The 22,816-nt window shown below is 32.0% G+C and overlaps 2 protein-coding genes across 4 annotated transcripts; one reads left to right on the forward strand and one right to left on the reverse strand.

The window, feature by feature from the left end:
• Window positions 1–594: 594 nt before the first annotated feature.
• On the reverse strand, window positions 595–6,756 carry LOC141462079 (toll-interacting protein B-like). 2 transcript variants are annotated; one of them, XM_074143679.1, is made up of 6 exons: window positions 6,709–6,756; window positions 4,381–4,545; window positions 4,146–4,279; window positions 2,728–2,929; window positions 1,770–1,955; window positions 595–913 (listed from the first exon to the last, which is right to left on the reverse strand). In XM_074143679.1, the coding sequence occupies exons 1-6, from the start codon at window positions 6,739–6,741 to the stop codon at window positions 800–802; spliced, it is 834 nt and encodes a 277-aa protein (XP_073999780.1). In that variant the 5' UTR covers window positions 6,742–6,756; the 3' UTR covers window positions 595–799. The 2 variants fall into 2 exon arrangements, with proteins under 2 accessions (XP_073999780.1, XP_073999779.1); XM_074143678.1 differs by lacking the exon at window positions 6,709–6,756 and adding an exon at window positions 6,251–6,427.
• An 805-nt stretch (window positions 6,757–7,561) lies between these two features.
• Invadolysin (leishmanolysin-like peptidase, invadolysin) lies at window positions 7,562–18,186 on the forward strand. Of its 2 annotated transcripts, none has more exons than XM_074143449.1 (13): window positions 7,562–7,813; window positions 8,952–9,083; window positions 9,176–9,258; window positions 9,333–9,450; window positions 10,241–10,416; window positions 11,035–11,235; window positions 11,905–12,130; window positions 12,739–12,926; window positions 14,841–14,973; window positions 15,984–16,143; window positions 16,252–16,418; window positions 17,131–17,250; window positions 17,907–18,186. In XM_074143449.1, the coding sequence occupies exons 1-13, from the start codon at window positions 7,694–7,696 to the stop codon at window positions 18,039–18,041; spliced, it is 1,959 nt and encodes a 652-aa protein (XP_073999550.1). In that variant the 5' UTR covers window positions 7,562–7,693; the 3' UTR covers window positions 18,042–18,186. The 2 variants fall into 2 exon arrangements, with proteins under 2 accessions (XP_073999550.1, XP_073999551.1); XM_074143450.1 differs by lacking the exon at window positions 7,562–7,813 and adding an exon at window positions 8,739–8,840.
• The last annotated feature ends 4,630 nt before the right edge of the window (window positions 18,187–22,816 follow it).

A 22,816-nucleotide genomic window follows, 5' to 3' on the forward strand; every position in this document is an offset into this window, starting at 1 on the left:
TCCGGCGGAGCTAAACGCCCAACTACCAATTCAAAAATTCAATGAAGTATATTATGTTTTGAAGTGTATTTTGAAGTTCGGAGATTACTAGTTCAAGTGTTGTTGCAAATCTTTACGCAATGATAGCCGCTTAATATCTTCGTAAATTTCATTAATTATTTGATTTTAAAAAAATGGAAGAAAATTTAAGGAATCTGAAATTGCTTTGGTATAACATTAATAGCGGAGACGTTAATGCGATGGGATCCTTTAGCTTTAAATCCGCCAGAGCACAATAGGTAACTGGCCGTTAACTTTTAGAAGGCTTTAAGACTGAAGGATGCCAATAATAGTGTTATAGGGAAAATCGCAGCGGGATTTCGTTTCCTCATAAATTTGAACTTCTAACTTTTATAAATGTATTACCATGGCAACTCTAAATTATAAACTTACAACAATCAAATGAAAGACGAATTTATCCTTATAAACATAGCTCTAAACGCCCGATCGAATAGTCTTTTTTATTCATTGCGCCAAACTGAAACGCACCACAGCTTTAAATAAAAAGGTAGCTACATGTAAATTTAAAAAAAAAAATGATTAAATTCAAGTAGATCACAGTAAGAAACCATATTGAGGTTTTATAATTCCAATTTCAAAATTATCAACAAAGTTTGCAAAAAAAGACAAACTTTTTTTTGATATTATTATTATTTTAAGAATATGTGAAAATATATATATATATATATATATGAACTATGTATGTATTAAATCCAACATAAAACCATATTTAAATTAGTTATCAATTTAATGTCAACAATTAAACATCTAACATCTGAAGTAGTGAATTTACAGTAGCATCCTTGTTGCCCCTATTTGCTTCAAAAACAGACTTTATCACTTCGTTGTCAATGTTTGGAAACATCTCCTCAATCTGAAATTTAAAAAAAAGTCAGTGAAAATATACAAAGAAAGGTGACTTTCTCATTGGTAAACATGAATTTCTTTTACTGCCATTGTATTAGTTGAAAAAAAGGTGACTATCCTTATATAAAACTCCTCTTTTATTTATTTCGAAAAAATGTTCCAAATAAAAGCAACGGATCTAAATTTACTGGTAGATACGAATTTTAAGAAAAACATTGAAGCCTAGGACGTCCTAAATAAGCTCAGTAAACAGTTTTCCTTCACATTTTGTAGAATTTCATGACTCATCGGATTCTTGATATAATTAAAGGATGCTTGTTAAAACTGTAAAATATAGTAGAGAATAATCCACTCCATACCTTCTCTTTTTTAAAAAACATAATTTTTTTTTTCAGAAACTTATTTAGTAAAGTTGCATCTCAAACTTAGAGGTCCACACAAAAATAATATTTCATGGACAGTTAATGTCACTGTGGCAGTATCTCTTCCCAGAATAGTGCGAATATCTTTGGCCATTTTAGATTTAGGTTTCGATTTCAAAAAGCTCACGTAAATATATTTTTGGTTCATTTTCTTCATTTATTGGAAATTGGTACCAGTATATCCTCACGGGCATTTGCGCCATACATTTCCTACCAGTATATGAACATCTGTGATTCCACAGCATTCCAGATAAGCAGTATAATGATAATTATATCATTTTCACTTATTACAATATGCTGATTGTGATTAGCATAAATAAAAAAAAGAGATATATTTGACCCACAATTCATGGAACCCTCGAATACCTAATTCAACACATTTAACAATTCTCTCACATAGTCCGTAAGGGAAGTGAAAAGTAAATAAAAAAAAAACTGTACCTGCGTAAGACTCTGTTGGTTTAGCTGCTGCTGTTGTTGCTGCTGCTGCTGTTGTGGCATTTGGGTATAAACTGGAACTGGAGAAAATTGTGGAACTCCAAAAATATTATGCGCTGTAGACGGAATCATCATTACAGGTGGTGCCATAGCAGCACTAGTGTATACACAACTACGATTTGCACCTTCCTGTACACAAGAACAATCCTGGTGTGAAACATTCACACAACTTTCTCTCATTCAAATTAATTGTAAATGACAAATTTGCTTCAATAATTCTATTTTCTTCAAATGAATATTAATTTAATAGTGGGGAGAATGGATTCAAGTATTTACGCAGGAATAAATAAAAGGTCATATATTACATATAGTCTATTAATTAAGCGCACGCCCCTTAACATGAAATCACAGAATTTCAATGTCGGAGTGACTATAAAAACCAGTTACTTATTTATTTATCTAGTTTAAGTAAAAGAAACAGTCATTTAGGTAGTAAACAGTACACCTAGATTAGAGGAGTGTCCATAAAAAACCCAAAATATTACTTATTGAAGTGGAACTGCCACTCGGGGCAGCATTGCTCTCACGTCTAATTATTATTGAGATAAATTTGGCCTCATTTGAAACGCAACAAAATTAAATTATTGAAAATGTGGTTAGGTCCGCAGTGCTGGATAATATCTTTGTTTTTATCCGTCTTAGTCCGATGTTTTATTGTATTTTTGGTCGGTTCGGACTTCTATCCATCATCAGATTAAATTAATCAGTTTGGTATAGAGATTTCGACTTTACTTACGTTACCGTCAAAAACAAAATGAATTAATAATCTTTTGATAAAAAAAAAAGGATTACTGTGAAACATTGTTGCTCACCAGTTTCTGGCAACATTATTTTTCGCGCAAATTAAACTTATAACACTACTACGATAAACATAATACAAAATTAACTTCCAACTCCGTACAACATAAGAGAGAACAATATTGATGACGCCTTCCTTGCCATCTCCTTGCTTCCCACTAAGAGGATACCAGTCTTCAGATGTTTCCCCACGTAGTACTGGTGGAGGGATGGTTATATGCGCCCAAGCAATTAGTTCGTCCATAGTAAAGGAACACTCATCATATATTTCTACATACAGAGTTGTGACTCCTGATGGAAGAAGGCTGAAACAAAATCAATACTTTTTTCTAGTGAAGCTCAAAAACTTTACTGAAGTGTATCAGACACTAATCAGGAGGAAAATCTTTAACTAAAAACTGCTTAAAAAATAAAAAACAGAAAAATGCTATAATGATCAAATCACAAAGGAGAAGAATGTCATTTTTCTGGCATGACTTTCTTTTGTAACATAACACTTCTAACATTAAAATATAATTCTTCCAAAATTTACTTTTTATTTTACACATTATGCAATTCAATATATGTCTTGCTTTTATCTGTTCAAGTCGTAAACAGTTTTTTTGAGACAAACTGATACGAATAAAATACTATTTTCCAGTTCGAGTGGCCACAGCAAAAAAAGTAAAAAAAGATGATTATATACGTAGGGATCTCGATGCGCCGTAAATATAAAATATTTCTGTAAATGTTTCGGTATACATCATCTTCCGGGATTCCTATTTTATTGGATATGTTTATGGTGGTTCATAACTTCATTGAACACAGGAAGAAAGCGTAACCCATTTGTTCTCCTGAAGTGCCCCGAAAATAATTTTCCGAGCAAATAATAGTTAAGATGGCGCTAATGACCGTAGAAGTCGAAAAAAAAAGTTAAGATCGTGTGTATGTAGCAACGTACGATTAGAGAAAACGACCTGACATCAACTATGTTCAATTTGAATTAATGAAATGTTTATTACACATAGTTTGGCACACCCGTTTCTTCTTCCGCGGAACAACAATTTCAAATTACACCATCTATAAAGTCTTGAGCTACTTCTTGCCATGCACAGTGATAAAAAGGTTCAAACATGATTTACTTATACATAGTTTCATTATCAAGCAGTGTGCTGATAAAAAAGGGGGGAAAATTGCTAATAATTCTGCACAAGATGACCAAACAGCTTCACAGATTTTTTTTTTCGTTTAACACTTCTTCTTCTGGGTACGAGCCGTGTTTTTTAATGTAGTATTCGCCTCATTAACGATTCAGCGAAACCTACAAGAGACTAACCCCGTTCCTCAATCAGTTTGTCTAAAGTGTGCCTTTTAAGCTAACATATAAGGATTAAAAGAAATTTCTTAGGAAACAAAAGACATATCTCGCAAGACGTTTAAAAATCTATGTTGAGTATTAATAAGGTACTTATGGAATGGGAACATGTCGAAGAAACACGTTACATAATAGCGGTCAATTTAGAGCAGGATATTAAAACTTACCACTGAATCACTTTATTCCAATGAGGATTCTTGCCTCCATTAGGATCAGTTTGAGTCTCGTAGACACAATGTCCAACTCTCAATCTTACATACGGATCCATTCGGGTCATTCCATAATTCTTCACCAGTTTAGCCTGCAGGATAACGAAAAAATCATTTTGTTAAACAAATTAGTTTTTTTTTAATCCGATTTATTTAACGCAGAGTAGCAATTAAATTTGAGAGCAACGAATACCTGAGCGACGGTTATATTCAGTCTTCCTACTGCTGAGCCAACAAATGAATTTTCTACAAACTGGTGATGCAAGGCAATAGCAGCTTGCTGATCAGCCGCTTCTTGCTGCTGTTTGGGTGTAGCATTTATTTTTAAAAAATCAGCGGGCAATTTCCCGATTAGTACCTGTGGGCAATTACACGATTAAAAACAAAGATTTAAAAGTAATTATAAATTATTATCTCGGCCACGAAAGTCGAGAGGTTAAAGATACGCTTCAGTATAGATGTACTAAGGTACTGGTCTTGGCCATGCGTCTTATAGCTAGTATAAAAAAGAATTCATAGTCGGTAAGGTATGTTAGCTATTCACCTTCGACCACAACACCTGATAGGTAGAGCCCATCTAAAATAATGAGCTTTACTTCTTCGACAAATATAAACCTTCATTTCCTACTAATTGACACCCATCTTTTTACATTTGGTCTCCATACGTTGCTTTGGTTTTGAAGCCACCAACATCTTGCATCCTAATCGCACCACTTAATAATTTTCAAGATGCCGTACTTCAGAAAAAATGAGCCATAGAGCGTAATCGGATTGGTGCAACTTCGAAATGAAACACCTAATTTCACCCCCTGCTTTTTTAACTTAGGAAGACTCAAACGCGAACATAAGGCAATTATATAAATATATATAGCAGTGTAGCATTATTTACGTCGTTAAAAAGAGTTATCTTAATTTTTGTTAAACTCAAACATCAGCCCTGGGTTGAATTGTGGTGGAAACTCCTCTCAACAGCAACTGAAGCTACATACAAGCACCCAAGTGTTCACATCAGAATCTACCTCGATGATGGAAAATCAGTTGTCTAAACCTCTAAAGTTTAGGAGAGTTATCCAACATATTAATATTGCAGGAAAATTCATAAGAAGCCCCGTACATTAGAATACCATTTCTGTCTAAAAGTAAACTTTCCACACAAGCAGATGAGCTGCTTGATTAGGAACTCTTTCCCTTAGGAAGCTAGCAGTCTTGTTCTTTTTATATTCTAACTTCAATCGGACTGCAACAAAAAGAAAGAGAAGGTTACAGAATCCAAAAAAAAAAAACAGATAATATATATTTTGGAATGTAACCAACTCTACGGTTGATTTTACGTCGATACAGATAGATCTGTCCATATTGGGGGGGGGGGTCAAAGTTAGAATAATATAATAGAAAGTTTATAAGACTTCCATAACTCTAACCGCCATTCCAGTACAACGTTCAGAATGAACAGCTGTACTATCTGAAACAAGTTGAAAATACGAAAAAAATACCTTCATAGTTCCATACTTGTTATTTTTTTTTCAATATCAACTATTCAACATTTTTATAAGTATTCTTTAATAAAACCGGTTATTTTATATTTTATTTTTTTGTTTTGAATTTTGGAGCAATTTTTTCCTTACAAGTTTAGTAGGATGCTAAACTATTAGTTAGGCTAAAGACATTTTAGTGACAGATTATGTTTTAGGATAGCAAATAAGAGTTAAAGATGTATTTGGTAGGTAATTTAATGAAAGATAACTACAATCAAATATTTATATTAACTGCAAAAACCAAAAAAATTTATTGAGCTTATAATTTGGACTTCTAAAATTTGCACTGTTTTCTCATGATGGAAGTTTCAATCAATCTTTCAGTTAATAAAATTTTAAATTTAAAAAATGTACATCGTTCATTAAGTTTCCAAATTTCTTAAAGCAGACTATGTGCCAATTAAATGGATCACAATTAAAAATTATTAAGTACTCTAGAAGTAAGAATTTCGATTACTAGCTTTCAATAATATATGATAATTTCAAGTAAGTTAAACCATATTGAACAAAGTAATGAATAATACAGACCTTTTTTCGCCTATTAGTGTCGACATTTTTAGTAACTGCAGCCATTGCATTAAAAAAAAATCTTTTCGCGAGATAATATACACTAAATTATTTTATTAATTACGTAACAAATGTAAACAGTACTGTTCACAGAATGAATGACAACATAACCTATGCCCAAAAGTAACAGTGCTTTTCATTAGCAAAGCTAGAAATGTTTGCACGTTTGCGCTGTTAATTATCCTAATACATTAAATATCCCTCTTTTCTTGGTACATTATTCATCATTAATTTTTTTTTTAAATGTTACTTTTGAGGAAATTTGAGAAAAATAAACCACCAGAACACTATATATTCTGTTATTTTTTGTTATAATGTAGGTTCTCTCAAAGAAAACTATTATCACTTTTCTGCAGGTATTTAAAAGTAAGGTACGAGTTCACACTAAGCACTGTCACCAGTTTAATCTAAAAACTTACAATTCTCTTACGCAGTATTCTCTTACGAGTCATCAATTTTACTGAAGATCTAACTCATCTATTTCAAGAGACTTTTCCAACATAACATTTTCATTTAATTGCGAGGTGTTGATCCGACCTGTGAATATAAAATTGCCACTGTGAATATCAGTGAGTTGAAGGCGTTTATCCAAATGGCTACACTATTGATTTTATATTTAACTTTCGCAAAGTCAGTTGTGAAATAATGTCTGCCAGGCAAGCTGGGTTTATTAATCAAGCGAAGTGAAAAAAAAATATATGAACATGGGAACTAATGGATCAGAAAACGAAGAACAAAAGCCTTTTCAAAAGCAAAGGTAAATATTAAACAGGCCAATCCAACGCTTGTTTAACACCCTTAGATATAAATGCAGCTCTTAAAACAATATTGAGATCAGATGGCAACCTTAATGCACATTGGGTCTCATTGATTTTAATTAAGGCAAGCTATCATTAAGTAAAAATGTGGAAAGACGTAGAGATATTGTAAATTATTGAGGTGAATAAAGATAATAAGGTACTACAGTACTTGAATCGTTCTTTAAATTTTTTGATTTAAAAAAAAAAAGTAAAACTTTGGAAGGAACGAATCATTTCCAAAATAAGATTATCCCATTTAGTTATATCTTGCTTATAAATTTTATATTCTTTGTTCAACTGTATTAATAACATTTTTTTTTTTAAATGAACTAGTTTTTTAATTATTTTCATTTTTAATTATGTAAATTAAGATTTAAGAAACATTTCCCACTTTGGAAAGGAATCTAATGTAATCGTGAAGGCTGGGTTTGTTATCAAAACTGTTAGAGCAGTTTACCAGCTGTTCGAACAATATTTTTATTTTATTTTTCTTTTAATTTTTATTTTTTTACTTTTTATAAGTGTAACATAAAATGTTAGTAACTATGTCCTAGTTAATGCTAGATTTATATTTCAATTTTTGTCAGACTTAAGAAAATAAAAGATGGGCCCGGATGTTTCGTGGAAGTATTATAGTGTAACGTTAGTTATTATATTTTTGAATTTTATAAATGGCATATTTCATAATAAACCTTGCAAACATGTTCATCCTAAAATACACGAAGTAAGTAATGCTTAAGTTAAGTGCTGTTACTTTTTTTTAAGAAAACCATCGTTTCTACTGGTATGTTATTCGAAAATAATTTCATAATTTAAAACATGCGTAGGGTTTGTTTTTTGTCACAGTCAACACAAGTAAAAACATATCATAATCGCAAAAGAAGTGAAATTAAGAAGCTATGTATTTTTGAAAAAAATTCGCTTCACCAAAAACTGTCAAAACAATCATAGGCTTGTCCTTGACTGACTGCCTGCCTACCTAGTTAATATAATGTTAAAATAAAATCTAGTGTGAAACACTTTGTATTATTGCCATCCACAATTTCTAATGTACAAATTGCCTACAAACTTAGCATTATTACTAAGTGTTATTTGACTTTAGTATGAAGGGGTTCTCAATCATTTATATATTATATACATACAAATGTATATATAATATATATACTTAGGGGGGCAAGGTTATATTTCCTAAAACTGGTAATTTTTAAAATTTGAGATTACAAACTAGTGAGACAGCTTTATGGTGGCTAACTTTGAATTCGAGTTCGAAGAAATGCGTTAGCATTCATTTATTTTTGTTTATGTGGCATTAATCTTTTTTGTATATATTTTTTTTTTTTAAGTTGCAGAGCTGGAAAAACCAATTTAGATGTAGAATTTCCTACAGGGGAAGTGGATTAAATAGCTACTTTTAGCCTCTTGGAAAAATTGGGGAGAAATGTCTCCCACCAGGGATTGGTTTTGATTAATTTCCAGCTCTTTGCACACTAGGGTTGGAGGGATGTATACTTTCCCAACTTCTTATTTGACTGTAATTTTTGGTATATTTGGGTAAGGCGTTGCGACGAGGGGTATATTGGGCACCAGTGAGTGGGTACCAGATCCCCTCTTTTTCTAAAACTTGTAGGGAGATTAAATTCCCCTAATTTAAGGGAGCCATCTTTGGAAGATCGAGGAAGCATTGAGAGGGTGCTGTGAGTTTTACTAAGAAGTGACTACCGCTGTATTGAAGGCTTCTCTGGAGAGCCTGGGTAATTAACTATCAGTTGTTGGGATAACATCTAAAAAAATAAATGGAATGTGACTCATCTAGAATCCCCAAATTACTTTTCGAAAACCCTTTAATTTAACTATTTGTACAGGTCATACACGGAGTTCATATAGAACCTGCTCATATATTGAAGAAACGCAGCATTGACCAGCCGCTACGGATCCTATTATATTATGATGATAGTGTGTACAAATTAGAAGAAGATAAATTTGAACTAATTAATGTAATTATTTTAATATTAATTATCTTTTTTTTAATAGAATAATTAATCAATGATTTTATATACCCAGTTTTACTATCTACTTTTATTTTTAGAACACTGTACTACCTGAAGCTGTCAGTTTTTGGGAAAAGGCATTAATGGTTCGGAGTACCGAAAATGTGATTCGATTAAACAGGTAGTCAGTTCATTTTTTAAATTTACGCATTTTATTTTAATTTTATTATTATATATATATTTTTTATTTTTTAGGAAGTGTGAAAACAATCAAGTATTCTACCGAAAAGGAGATTGGTATTCCTACTGTAAGAACTCCTGTGAGACGAGAACTCTGTGTGGCGAGGTTCAAGTACCTGAGGAACATCTAGACGTACGTATATATTTAATTTAAACCAAACTTAAGGCATTATTAAGACTCCTGGAATCTGAGTCTTTTTACTCCCTTGAAATACTATTGTTTCCTGAATCGGCTGACTCTTCAGTACTACTTGTTATTTCTTAAGCCCTTGGAATTTTATGATTTAGCTCTTGGCTCTTCTTTTTTACCCCCTCTACTTCAGAAGTTCCAATTCTTCTTAAACACTATTAGTGATTAAATTCATTGTCTATTTCACAGTGTCCGTTTATACAATATTCCATAAATTTTACCCAACATTTGGATTTTTTTTTTTTTTTGAAAAAATCTTGCGAAAAATTTATTACTATTACCACTAAACCACCAAATTTTCACGATTTAATACCCATCAATACATCTAACATCCTAAAAGTTGAAGACTCGTGATCACATTCTACATCTTGCCTCCCTCTACAAAAAGTTTCATTCCCTTGACAACATTAGTCTGCTTTCGCTAGTCTGTTTGCATGAATCAAACGAAATCTGTCACCTTATTTAGTAAGAGAAACATCTTATTTCCCTTAGATAATCGTATAAATGAGTGTTGCTGAAAACAAAGTTCAGTCACTAAGTGGCAGCATACTAATCTGTTCTTAGATAGCTCTTAGTAAGAATATGTATACAATTTTACGATTAACTAACAACAAAAAAGAAAAAGAAAAAAAAAGCCCAGTAAAATTCAATATTTGAAGGAATTTTGTTTAATAATTAGAATATTTCCTAAAGATGTTCTTTTCTAAAAATGTATATTTCTTTCAATTGACAGGCTTGTCGAACATGCAATGCTTCTGGCATGAACTGTACAAATCATGATAACGCTGGCACCGGTATAATTGGAGCGGATTTTGTTTTCTACGTGAGTGCTATGGAGACTGAGCGTTGCAGTAAAGGACAGACAGTAGCTTATGCTGCTCATTGTCAACAGGAATCTGCCTTAGATCGGTAAAGTGGTCTCATAAACAAGTGGTGCTTCTTAACAAAGTTCAGTCACTTAATGGCTCAACTTACAAATTTGCTCTTAGATAGCAATTTTGTGTATATGTATAGCCATTTGTTTGATTATATTTTTTAAATTACTAGGCTGTATACAAAAATTGACTGTTTTTCAGTTTTAAATTCGAGTTGTGTTATTGCCTTTTACGAATTTTGTGTGAATGATAAAATATTGTATATTTTGTCTGATTTTTACAAGCCATCATCTTTCTGCCAGAGGTTCCATAATTCCGTAATACTATACATTTGGGGAGCAAAAAAGAAGAGATACACTCCAGTTTTAAATCGGTGAACTTGCTGAATTTTCTTCTACCTAGCCATGACCCGAAATGAATGGTAGTCGTAAGGAAAGCTAAGTCTGAATGATAGGTGGATGTATAAGTTTACTTACTACCATCAAGTTCTTCAATTTTTTTCTCTGTCTAACGGGAGGTGTGAGGCGACCGTTTCTTGCTGGAACAAAACTTATTTTTACATTTAGAAAACTGTAATTTTTGTATACATACTCTCAAATTATTAATAAATTGTTTTTTTTTTTATTAATTTTTTTTATTTTTTTTTTATTAGACCAATCGCTGGACATGCGAACTTTTGTCCGAATAGTATTAGTACAAAACCTCAGGAGCTGGCCATACTTCTCTCTACTGTCAAACATGAGATACTACATGCTTTAGGTTTTTCAATAAGCTTATTTGCCTTCTATCGAGATTCTGAAGGGAATCCGCTGACACCAAGAGAAGATAATGGCAAACCACTTCAGAATACCAAGTAATTTATATTTATATTTAGTTAGTAACAAAATTATTCCTATAAAACTTTGTTCTATACATATTATTGTTCTTTTAGATCCGAGAACTTTTCATTTAATTAGAAATTTAAAATAAAATCATTTTTATTCTCTTACTATTTTTTGTAAGAGCATTTGTGCAAATTTTCGGATTTAAGTATGCATGAAAAATATAAGATTTAAGAGTTTCTGAAAATATGAAATTGGTTTTTATGAACTTTATTTGTAAGTAATTTAATTTAGCGCGATCAAAAGTGGAAAATAGTAAAAACTTGATATTTCATTAGATGTGTCCCAGGACCTTACAGTCAAGTTTGGTCTCAACTGCCTCTTATTGAGTCGAATATTCATTTTTTGACATGTTCGTCAAAAAGGGACTCTTACTCTTTTAAATTCAGTAAACCCTTGAAGTTTCGTTATCAATTTCAGCTGAGATTTGCAAATATAGCAAATTCTTATGCCAAAATACTCTACGATTAAATGGAGATAGATATGAATCAATTACAGAATAACTGAATAAAATGGTCATATTGTTTAGATAGAGCAAAGTTCAATTTACCTTTTTTTCATATTTGAACATTTTGTGCGAAGCCTCTTATTTTCTACTCATTTCTTTGTTTTAAAATGGGACTGTTTTTATTTTGAAACAGATTGCAAACCCGTCAATGGAGTGATCGAGTAATTAAAACAATCATCCGAAAAGATTGGGTTGTACACAATGGTACCATTGAAAGAGAGGTACAAGTTATGGTAACACCAAAAGTTGTAAAAGAAGTTAGAAATCATTTTAATTGTCCGGAGCTTGAAGGAGCCGAGCTGGAGGATCAAGGTGGTGAAGGTACTGTACTAACGCACTGGGAGAAAAGGGTTTTTGAGGTAAGGACTTCGATATGTCTAATACTTATTATGAACATAAAAAGGTGTTTCGATCATGAAAAATTTCGGAATCAGAGTTTGCACAGAAAATATAAATTTTGAGGCCTTCACAAACGAACCAATATAGTGTGAACATTCATACCATCTCAGTGCAATAGTTACAACTTACGTAATTTACAAGTTCTTTGACAGTTCTTTTAACATTAAATTTTACTGAACGGTTTTTGGCCAAATAATAACGTGGTCTGGGTATACCGGATCACAACTACTACGAATCCGGAAATTGAGGTTTCAATCTATGATTAAGTATTTTTAATGCATTGGTAGAAAACCGGTTCTACAGAAGTGCGATGTAATATTAAAAATGAAGCATTTTTTTTTTTAAATTTTTTTTTTTTAGAATTTTCATATACTTTCTTGTAGTGCTCAGATATGAGAACCAAAGTTAGTTTTAGATACATTTGAAAAATTAATTTTTGGGGAGTTCTGTGTAATCTGGGCGTTCGGTATAAGATGGATTTCCTTACTAATGCAAGCGGCAGAGTCGCCTAAGTCGTGTAAGTAATTCAACAACAGAATTATTTTATATTATTCTGTTTCGTTATTAGAATGAAGCAATGACTGGTACACACACACAGAACCCAGTATACTCAAGTCTCACGCTAGCATTGATGGAAGACACAGGTTGGTACACGGCTAACTATTCCATGGCGCAGCCTCTCTCTTGGGGAAAAGGACTTGGTTGTGATTTTGTCATGAAGTCTTGCAAGCATTGGATTGACAATAAACGTTCTAAGTATGTTTGTGTAGAAATATATATATATCAATCGACACCACACATTTTTTATACAGACATTTAGCTTTTTACATACACATACCATTTATATAAATATATACAGTCCTGTGAAAAAGTATAAACCCAAGATGAAAAAATCTTCTCTAACTGTTTTTAAGCTTCAATTTAACAAAATGTAATACTTTGAAATATAGTTTGCATGATTTGTGACAATTTTATTGTTAGTCAGAATACATTGCCTGGATTAGCTAGAAAATGTAACAAAATAGTAAAAACAGATGTGAAAAGTTATAAACTCAAAATGTTTTAAGTGAGAATACCTTTTAATAATTAGATCTTTCCCCACGTTTTTTAATTACCTCCAACAGCCTTCTGGGAACACTTATTACTAACTTTATCAAAATGTCCTATGGGATGTTTTCCCAAGCTTTTGTGATCCTTTCTTTGAGTTCTTTGACATTTTGGATCTCTGGCCTCTGAAAGTCATAGACCTCGCTTGCCATGAGCCCTCACAAATTTCCAATAGGGTTAAGATCTGGAATAACAGCCGACCACTTCAAAATATTGGGCCCGAAATCCTCAAACCACTGTTTTGTGGTCCTTGCTTTGTGAATCGGTGCATTATCTTGTTGGAAAATTATCTCTTCTTCATCAGTTATGTAATAAAAGGCAAAAGGAATTCTTCCAACACTTTTTGATAACTAACTGCATTCATTTTGCCTGTGATGAATGCAATTTGAGACTTGCCCTTTTCATTGAAAGCAGCCCAAACCATCACTCCACCAACCCAATGTGACCTTCGAGAGAATTTTTTTTTTCCTTTCTTATGTCGTGCCAGTAACAGTTGAAAACGTCGTGGCCATCAAGATTAAACATTTTTTCGTCACTGAAAATCACCCTGGACCAAATTTCGCTTTCTTGGATCTGTTTTTCAGCAAAGTGCAAGCGCCGTTTTAAATTATGTTTTTTGAGCGGCAGTTTTCTTGTAATTTTACGATATTTTAAATACCTGGTTTAAGCTATCCACTTCCGTATTAAGCTGGCATCGCACTCTAGGTTGAATCGCTTCACAATTTGAGCAGGAGAAGCACCAGTTTTTGAAATTTCTCTTAAAACGGCGCGTTTCACATAACTGGAAAATCTTGGAGGCCTTCCAGTTCTTTTATTTTTTCCATAATTTTCTTGGACCTAACTTTAAAAAGTTTTTAATCACACCTTGGGAGCGGTTTAGATCACTAGCGATTTGCCTTTGTGTCATGCCGACTCTTTTTAAGACGATTATTCTTTGTTGCTCAGTTTCACATAATTGAATCCCGCCCGGCATATTTTAAATTAAGAAAATCAACACGAATACTTACTTTTTTATCTAAAAAGTAAAACTGAATTGATATTCTTTCAAAACATAAAATTAAGTTAAAAATAAACCTTGATCAAAACATTGAGTTTATATTTATTCACAGCTTCAGGGGACATAAGATATGTTTTCATGATACGGTTTTCTTATTGTTAGATTATCAACTAGAATAATTACCTTTGAGTGCTTTCTGACTTAGTATTAATATGAAATACAGTTTAAATAATAGTATTGTTGTACAGATTTAAAAATATTTCAGTTTTATCTAGTGAGTTTATACTTTTTCACAGGACTGTATATAGTGAGGGAAAGTGAGAATTTTTTTTTTAATGATTTAAGGCCCGGAGCTTTTTTCAGTGCACTGCCGGCCTCCGGACAGTGTTCTCTCGTTACAGACAACACTGTCCACCAGACAGTGAGCTGTAAGAAGCTCCTAAGGGTCAGCAGCTGGATTCGAACCCGGGACCTCCGCGTGGGAGTCCAGTACGCATAGCTAATCCCTTCCCTAAAGTGAGAATGTTATTTTTCTTTTTTTTAATTAATACTTTTTATACTTTTAGGGACCAGTCAATTGAACCATTTTGTGATAAAGTTAAAAGAGACCCTTTGGAAACGGAATGCACTGACGATAGATCCTCTGTAGCTCTGTGCAACCTTGTTGAATATACCAAAAAGTTACCCCCTCATTATCAGGTTTGTTATAGTTATTTTAGTTTAAATTTGTGAATTGTACTTAGATATAAGAGCTCCAGTTTGTTAAAGCTTGCGAAGTTAACAATTGCAACCCCCTCAGCTTTTAGAAGAACGCTGTCCATGTGAAGAAAATTTAACGATTATAATTGTAATAATTGAAGTAAAAGAAAATTGGAGCAGTGAGTGTTTAACACCAAATTTTTACTTTTTTTGAAAGGATAAGTATTGAGTATGGAGTTCGTTGAGATTTTTTATTTTCTGTTTTCATCGGAAATAATGTTTTGAGGTTGCCTTAGTATGAAAAAGCGATTTTTACAAAGTGTTTGCATGTTTTTCTGTATGTGTGGTCAGCGTAACTAAAAAGTGGGAGTATGATCAAAAGAGTAAGTTTTACTACCGAAATGATATAATATCCGTGGGCAAAAGACTAGAAAGAAAACTACTGTTGATTTCCTTGGGCGTAAGATTAGTTTATTAAGTATTTATGTAACAGGTAGTCTGAGAGAAGGGATGAGAAGAGTCTCTCTTCTTAAGTGCAATTAAACTCAAATGAACGGTCTATATGATTAAATAGTTTTAAATGTGTTGATAAAATTCTGGGATTGAAGAAAAGCACGCATAAGGTAGTGAAAATACTTCGAATGATTTTTTTTTCTTCTTTTTTATTTAATTCATATATCGTCTTCACTTACAAAATACCAAGCGCTTTTGTTTGAAAATTGATTTTAATTGATTTGATTTACCATTTACACGCTCCTTTTAAAAATCCTTTAAAGTAATTGAATTGTCTGGATATAATGAAGCCAACTATAAAAAGTAAACTAAAATAAATTCTGTAAATATTCAAAGTTTAAAAAAGCCTTGAAAAATGCCTTAAGGGAAAGTTTTATGAGGGTTCACATTGGATTGAAAACCTCCACTGCTTAAGTGACGAAGTCGATTCTTTATAAACCGAATGACTATTAATTAAAGAAGATTTATCTATTTCACATCAGATATATTTATTTCAGAACTTTGATCGAATACCGCATGTAAGTGAAGGCCGAGAAGGTTTTTATGGTGGAGTAGTTAGTTTAGCGGATTATTGTCCCTACATACAAGAATTTACATGGAGATCTCAAAATATTGCCATTAGAGGTTCACATTGTCAGTACCCAGAGAACAATCCTCGTAAGTTAAAACTATATTTGAATATGTATAGATATAAACTGTTTTTATTTATGTATGTATAGAGAGTGTTTTATATTGACAAAAAATGTATATTATAATTTCTTTCAGATACTGATAAAAATTTTGCTCTTGAACAATATGGACCTAATTCTCGTTGTATCGATCATACAGATCGATTATGGGAGGAAAGGACGTGTAAGCAGGTGCGTCAGTGGCTACACGGAGGTTCCGGTTGCTATCCTTATGTCTGTGAAAATGGTTTTCTTCATATCATTGTAAGTTTTAATTAGTACATAACTTCACGTTTAAAAAGAATGTCAGTGCTTATAGAAAAGCTCTTCGTTGCACAAAATTATATACTGTTAAAGGAGATGCTCAACTAGTTTAGTCAAACACACCTTTTAAATCCTTCTGTTCAGACATTAATATTGAAACAATAACAACGTTAACAGCAAACTCTTCACTCAAACTGAAATACGATTTAAGAAATAGAGATGTGAATTTGTGAAAACAAGTTCGACAGATCAAATATTCATACTGATAATTCTGCAAAAGCATAAGGAATTAAACTTCCAAACTCCAGCCCTCATATAAAGTAATGGTTAATGTGCAAATAAGACCACAAAACAATAAATAATAAACAAACTTCCAAACCCACCGTTTGTTTCTTCAAATCGCTTTTCTAACATTAACAGGAAAAAATCGTATAAAGCGCAAGATTATGGATGAGAGGGTAGATTGAGTCTTGAGAATAAGTGGTTTTTTACAGAAAATAGAAAGTAGCCCATAAATCGAAATTTGATTTGATTAAATGTGTGGGACTTGGTGAAGCGCTGCTCTTGTTGGTGCATCATGAAAATTTAGATATACTTAGTTTTGGATAAGTGAAATTAAAATTCAACAGTGTTCAAGGAAATTAGTGTAATCAAAGTAACTAAATTGCAGTATCAGAAGGTTGCGTATAAGGGTATATTACTTTTTTTTCAGGTTCACAATTACACGTTTACATGTTTGTATCCTAAACAAGTGATAAAAATTCAGCTGTTAGCCAACAAATGGCTACACAAGGGAGCACTCGTCTGTCCACCTTGTGAAGAAATGTGCAATGCAAGTATATAGAGTTGTTCACTTGACTAATAAGTAAAAATATAGTAAAAAAAGTCTATATTTAAGCATACTAATTGTATGAGAGTGTGAAAAAAGTGGTAAAATACTTTCCTTTTTTTTATTCATCGAAATAATTTTTTTTTTTTGCACATGATGTGAGAGCATAAGTGAGAGGACTAAATATTTCCAAAACGAAAATTCAGAAAAACCCTAATTAGAAACGTAAGGGAAGGGATTAGCTATGCGGTTAGCGTATTGGGTTCGAATTCAGCTGCTGGCCCTTAGATTTTCTCTTCCTAGGAGCTTTTTACAGCTCACTGTCCGGTGATGGAGTGTTGTTTGTAACCAGAGAACACTGCCCGGAGGCTGGCAGTGCACTGAAAAAAGCTCCAGGCGTCAATAATCGCCTTAAATAGGTGTTGACGCGCTTTAAATCATAAAATTAAAAATCAGAAACGTATTTCTTTTGGGACTATTGTTGCTTGAGGTACTAAGGTTTGTTAATGCTATAATTATTTTCTTAAAAAAAAGAAAAGTATTTGAAGTTTAAGAAATTGATTTACTTTTTTTTCAAATGATTCAAGGCCTCACCATTGATTACTTTTTATTTAACAACTGCAGAAAAAATACATATATATATATATTTTTTTATAAAGGATACATGCAGACCAGGTAACTACAGCTTAGAGCCACCAGACTACCACTGGGATCATTTATTGTGTTGTGGGCACGCATTCGCACCGCTTCCATTAATTTTGCCGTTCCTTTTCGTGTTAATTTTGATATTATAATTTTTTTTTTTACTCATAAGCATAAGATTTTTCTGCTCAGGTCGTAAGATATAATGACAAATAGGAGAAAAAATAACGGTAAAATAAATTTAAATTACCATTTAAAATTGTGATATATATATATATACATAAATTATTGATAAAATGAGTATTTTTTGTATTTTATTTTATGTACTATTATATTCCATTTTTGTAGTACTGTCATCATTATTCTAAAAAAAAAAAATTAAATGATAAAAGTGCAATATTAATAGCTTCTAAATTTAAAATTTGAGACACATTTTGAGTAAGATTTAAAAGAACCCAGCGGACAGAAAAAAAAACTCTTATCTGAAAAGAAATACTCTTATGTCTTACCTATTAAATTTTTTATTGTTGAGAGCAGTAAGGCCTCTTTATGAATGAATTACATCATACCACTTAATAATGCTTATTACAGACTGTATAGACTGGATCGAATTATTGAGAAGGGTGGTCAGAAGCAAGGGTTATAAATTTAAAAATCAATCTTGGATATCAATGATATCTATGGCACCTTATGTAAAAACAGTGGTACACCACCAATTTAAAGTTGGAAAACTAACTTTGATAAACTAATATAAAAAAATGTTTTTTTTTTTTCTAAATGTATTTTGTGTATGCTCTACCTTGGTGCCTAACAGAAAGCTACGCCACTGACTTACCTAAAAGAAATGTTAAAACATTTTCAGAACCATTAAGAAATACAAATTGTTTCAAATACCACGTTATTCTATAAATGTATGCTTGGCCAAACATAATGTGAATTAGAGCACATTAATGAGATTCAAGGTCACGGTCAGGAATCAAAACCAGTAAAGTTATACATCGTAACTTTGGAGCCTCGCCTCTAATCGATAATTTACTTAAATTAATATGTGTTGTAAACAGACACTGAATGGGTTTTGAAATCTGTAGAACGCGTTCGCGTTTTGATTAAAACTTTATAGTCGGACAGAGTCCAACGGTTGTAACGTCAGACTAGTTATGCGTAGTTCCTTGTCCAATAACCCATGTTTGTGTTTAGGTTTCGCTAAGTTTTAGCACACCGCTTCTGATCCACTCTTATTTCATCAAAATCTAATTTTTTAGTATATATAATATATACATATATTGTATATATTGCAGCAAGTGTGTTAGGCCGCATTGCTGGATAATAAACTTGATTTTATCCGCCTTAGCACGCATGTTTTTTTTATATCCCTGATCGGTTTTGGACTTTCATCCATGTAAGAAGTGGATTAACCAGTTCGGTCTAGAGATTTTGACTTCACTTATGTTTCCTTCTTGCACTTGCTGACTTAGTGAAGGAGGTTACATGAATCACATTTTTATCAATGTTTTATTCAACAATAACTGTTTCCTTGTATAAACTCTTCAAGTTTTGTGCAAGACGAAAAATAAGTGAAGTAAAATCTCGACTCTCCAAAATTGATTAATTAACTCTGATGATAGTTGAAAGTCCGAACCGGTCAGGAAGACAATAAACTTGCGTGCCTCGTCGGATAAAGTCAACTACATCGCAGAAGTTTAACTCTTTTTGAATAAATATCTAAAAAATAAACTAACATTTATTATGGAGTAGCTTTATTTATGTTTATAATACTTGTTGGCAGGACAAACTACCCAGTGTTTGCCTTTTTGACGTTCATGTAATGAATACTAAATAATTATTAGTCATATAAGTATAATTATACATATATACTTGAAAAAAAAAATTAGTTGGTACATATTTAGTTTTGAAAATAATTTTTATTTTTTATTAAATACTCACATAGCATGGCTCTAATTTTCTACTTCGTATATTTTTTATTATAGATTAAAGATAAGCATTCGGGTGCAATAGATAACGGAATTTATTTATTTGAGAATATTACTCTATTTATATTACTTAGCGGCCTGATACTGCCGAACATGTATTATTATTATGGAGTGTTTGACCGTAATGCTTTATTAAATAATTTGGGAAATAACTGTAATGATCTTAAAATCAATGGTCCGCTAAAACTTTTAGGTACATTTGAAGTACCACGAGAAAAAATGTTAAACCATTGCCATAAGCAGGGATGCACCATTTTTTTCAATTCTCGAACCAGTATTTTTATATGAGAAAATATTTTAAAACGGTACCGATAACTCAATTCCTTTTTTTTTTATTCATTTGCACCCAAATGTATTTAAAATTGAAGAATTTTTTCATGAACTGCCATTTGCAATTTTTGGAAATTATTCTTTATTTATATTTATAATTTGATTTTATTTATTTATTTTATTTATTCTTGAACATTATTTAGAATCAAAGTTACCATTTTGGATTTTTATTTTATAGCTTATGTTTATTTCATTATTATTATAAATAATTGTAATTGCTGTTCATATTATTTAAACATGTTACCAGAATTTTATATGTATAATATTAAGAGCTCTTTTGTTATTATTCTTTTTTCTGTGAGACGTCTTATAAATTCTTGTTTTATTTCTTTCTTTTTTTGCTCAACATTCTAGGTTCATTTCGGAGATTAAAAAAAATGTGCTAATCACTCCTACGAGCTTCTAATCTGGAAGTTCTTGAAGTTACTGTTTAATTTTCTTATGTCTCACTACTTTGGTACCAAGTGCTTATCTACTACACCAGCTAAGACAAAAAGCGCAATGAATTAAATTTGTTTCATCCGGCTCTATTCAGAGGGTAAAAATTTCAGTTAGTCTTCATGTTATCAGAGTATTGCAATCTTAGATCATGTACATAAATCCCAATATATTCATGTACCCGAATCTCAATAATCCACAAATTCCTGCCTGATCAATTTCTTTAAGGACTCTTAAGGGCATGTCTTATCTCGACCCTTTCTTTTTTCGGTCTGCCGCTCTCTTCTGAGCCAGTTTCTGTTTTTTGGAAACTAAGTTGAATACTCCACTTGACCAGCGCCCTTCGTACTACTCATTAAATACCATACCCTTCATTTTTAATTTTTAGATTCTCTAGTTTAGTCCTTTATTCATCTTCGTACCTTAAAGCTGACTGAATTGACTATTCTTTCTTCTAGAAAAATCACAACTTCTTATTCACACTCAAAATAAATTAAGACAGGATGTCTCTCACAAGCGTTTTAAATTTCATAATTCAAGGGCAATATTTTAGTTTTATTTCCTAACTTTCTGTGATATTTCAACAACGATTAATTTGTTTTGTTGTATGTCTTTTATTCCTTCCTTTGCATTCCTAATTCTGATATAATCTACATTCCTTAATTATTTTCAATTGATTATGGTCCTAATTAATTTTATCCGCATGTCGTCAGTTGTTATGTGAACGTTTTATTCTTCTTTATATGACTTGAACAAGAAGTAGTTTATTTGCGCTTAAGTTTAAATATAAATGTGTATTAAATTTTTTATCAATATTAACCTAATATTTCTTAGTATTCTGAAAATAATTATTAATTTTTTTTACGACGTTTCTATGAGTCTTAATCATCGTCAGCCTTCGTTGTAGCATATGCTTAGTACAAGCGTTATCAAGATTTTTTCCAATTTTATCGCTAGGGCTAATGGACTTAAGCTCAGTGGTTTGTGTACAGGATTCCCTCGAGAGATTCCGGGTTCGAATTCAGCTACTGCTCTCAATTTTTGTCTTTCTTCGAACTTTATACATTTACTGTCCGGTGGTGGTTTGAATATATATATATATATATTTGAATATAAAACATACTACTACACTTATATTTCTCTCCATAATTTTATTTTTCGAAGATATCAATAATGTTTGTGTCAATAAGAACAGCTACAGACGAAACTCTGGTTTAGTCATCTTGCCAGTCTTAGGGGAACAGATAAGCATTTAGTGATTGATGAATATTATATTTCTCTTCAAACGTTACTTTGCGAATGTCTTATTTTTTCACATCTGGCGCTTTTTTGCCTTGTTTTGCGTTGACGTCCATAAGTCTCAACCTAAACTTGGTTGTTGAATAGAGGGTTAGATCCACTTTTTCCAGCTACCTATTCAGTTTATTATTGCCAGGAAAATTCTGGTAATTCTCCATAGCTTCGGCTCTCAGACGCGAATAGTTCAAGGAAAGCTATTTCATGAGCGGGCTCATCACGGTTGAATCCATATCATAAATGGATTCAGCTAAAATTCAATAATTCCTTTGCAGTAATGGTTTCATGATAGCGGGTAAATGTTGTGTAACCTGCGCAGTTGATGGTCTTCGTTTCTGCGTCGGCCCTTGCGTTCTTGTAGTCCTCTAGTTTTACCTTGACGGAGTCGAAATTTTCGGCTTTGCCGTATTCTGGAGTGACTCTTTTAATCTTCTATTTGTGTAGGTTTTTTCGCTTCCACATAAAAACACAAGGTATTTGATTTCCTTGCCTAGGATCAGTATCATCTCAAGGTTAAGCCTTAAATTCAGTGTTCGTTAAAACATACTGTAATTAATTTAAATTTCAACAGAGAAAAAATAAAGAGATTATACATTGTAAAAAATAAATAGAAAAATAATAAAATGTAGATTAAAGGATTATGACTTGAAAAATTAGCTGACAAAAGAATGAACTTAGTTACAACATATGAATTAATTGAATTACGCTTCGGAAAAAAAATGTATACACTTACGTGAGAGAGAAATATAAATGAAATATATTTACTGTTTAGAGGATCAGAAATAATTAAAAATATAATTAAGTAAATTGCACGAAATAGATATTGATATGAAGGCTGAAGAATATTAGAAACATCCGGTGCTAAAATGTAA

Source organism: Rhodnius prolixus, unplaced genomic scaffold (genome assembly GCF_049639745.1).
Source record: "Rhodnius prolixus isolate KJV_2025 unplaced genomic scaffold, Rpr scaffold_12, whole genome shotgun sequence".
In the NCBI taxonomy this organism is placed as follows: Eukaryota; Metazoa; Arthropoda; class Insecta; order Hemiptera; family Reduviidae; genus Rhodnius; species Rhodnius prolixus.

What these genes read in the sequence shown, in the direction of transcription:
- LOC141462079 (XM_074143678.1), bottom strand. Translation starts at nt 6,295, where the DNA reads ATGGCTGCAGTTACTAAAAATGTCGACACTAATAGGCGAAAAAAG. An exon ending in TGAATATAACCGTCGCTCAG is followed by an intron (nt 4,280 to 4,380) that starts GTATTCGTTGCT and finishes GTTATCCTGCAG; the next exon opens with GCTAAACTGGTGAAGAATTA. An exon ending in TGGAATAAAGTGATTCAGTG is followed by an intron (nt 2,930 to 4,145) that starts GTAAGTTTTAAT and finishes ATTTTGTTTCAG; the next exon opens with CCTTCTTCCATCAGGAGTCA.
- Invadolysin (XM_074143449.1), top strand. Translation starts at nt 7,694, where the DNA reads ATGGGCCCGGATGTTTCGTGGAAGTATTATAGTGTAACGTTAGTTATT. An exon ending in AAACCACTTCAGAATACCAA is followed by an intron (nt 11,236 to 11,904) that starts GTAATTTATATT and finishes ATTTTGAAACAG; the next exon opens with ATTGCAAACCCGTCAATGGA. An exon ending in CTTGTGAAGAAATGTGCAAT is followed by an intron (nt 17,251 to 17,906) that starts GCAAGTATATAG and finishes TTTTTTATAAAG; the next exon opens with GATACATGCAGACCAGGTAA.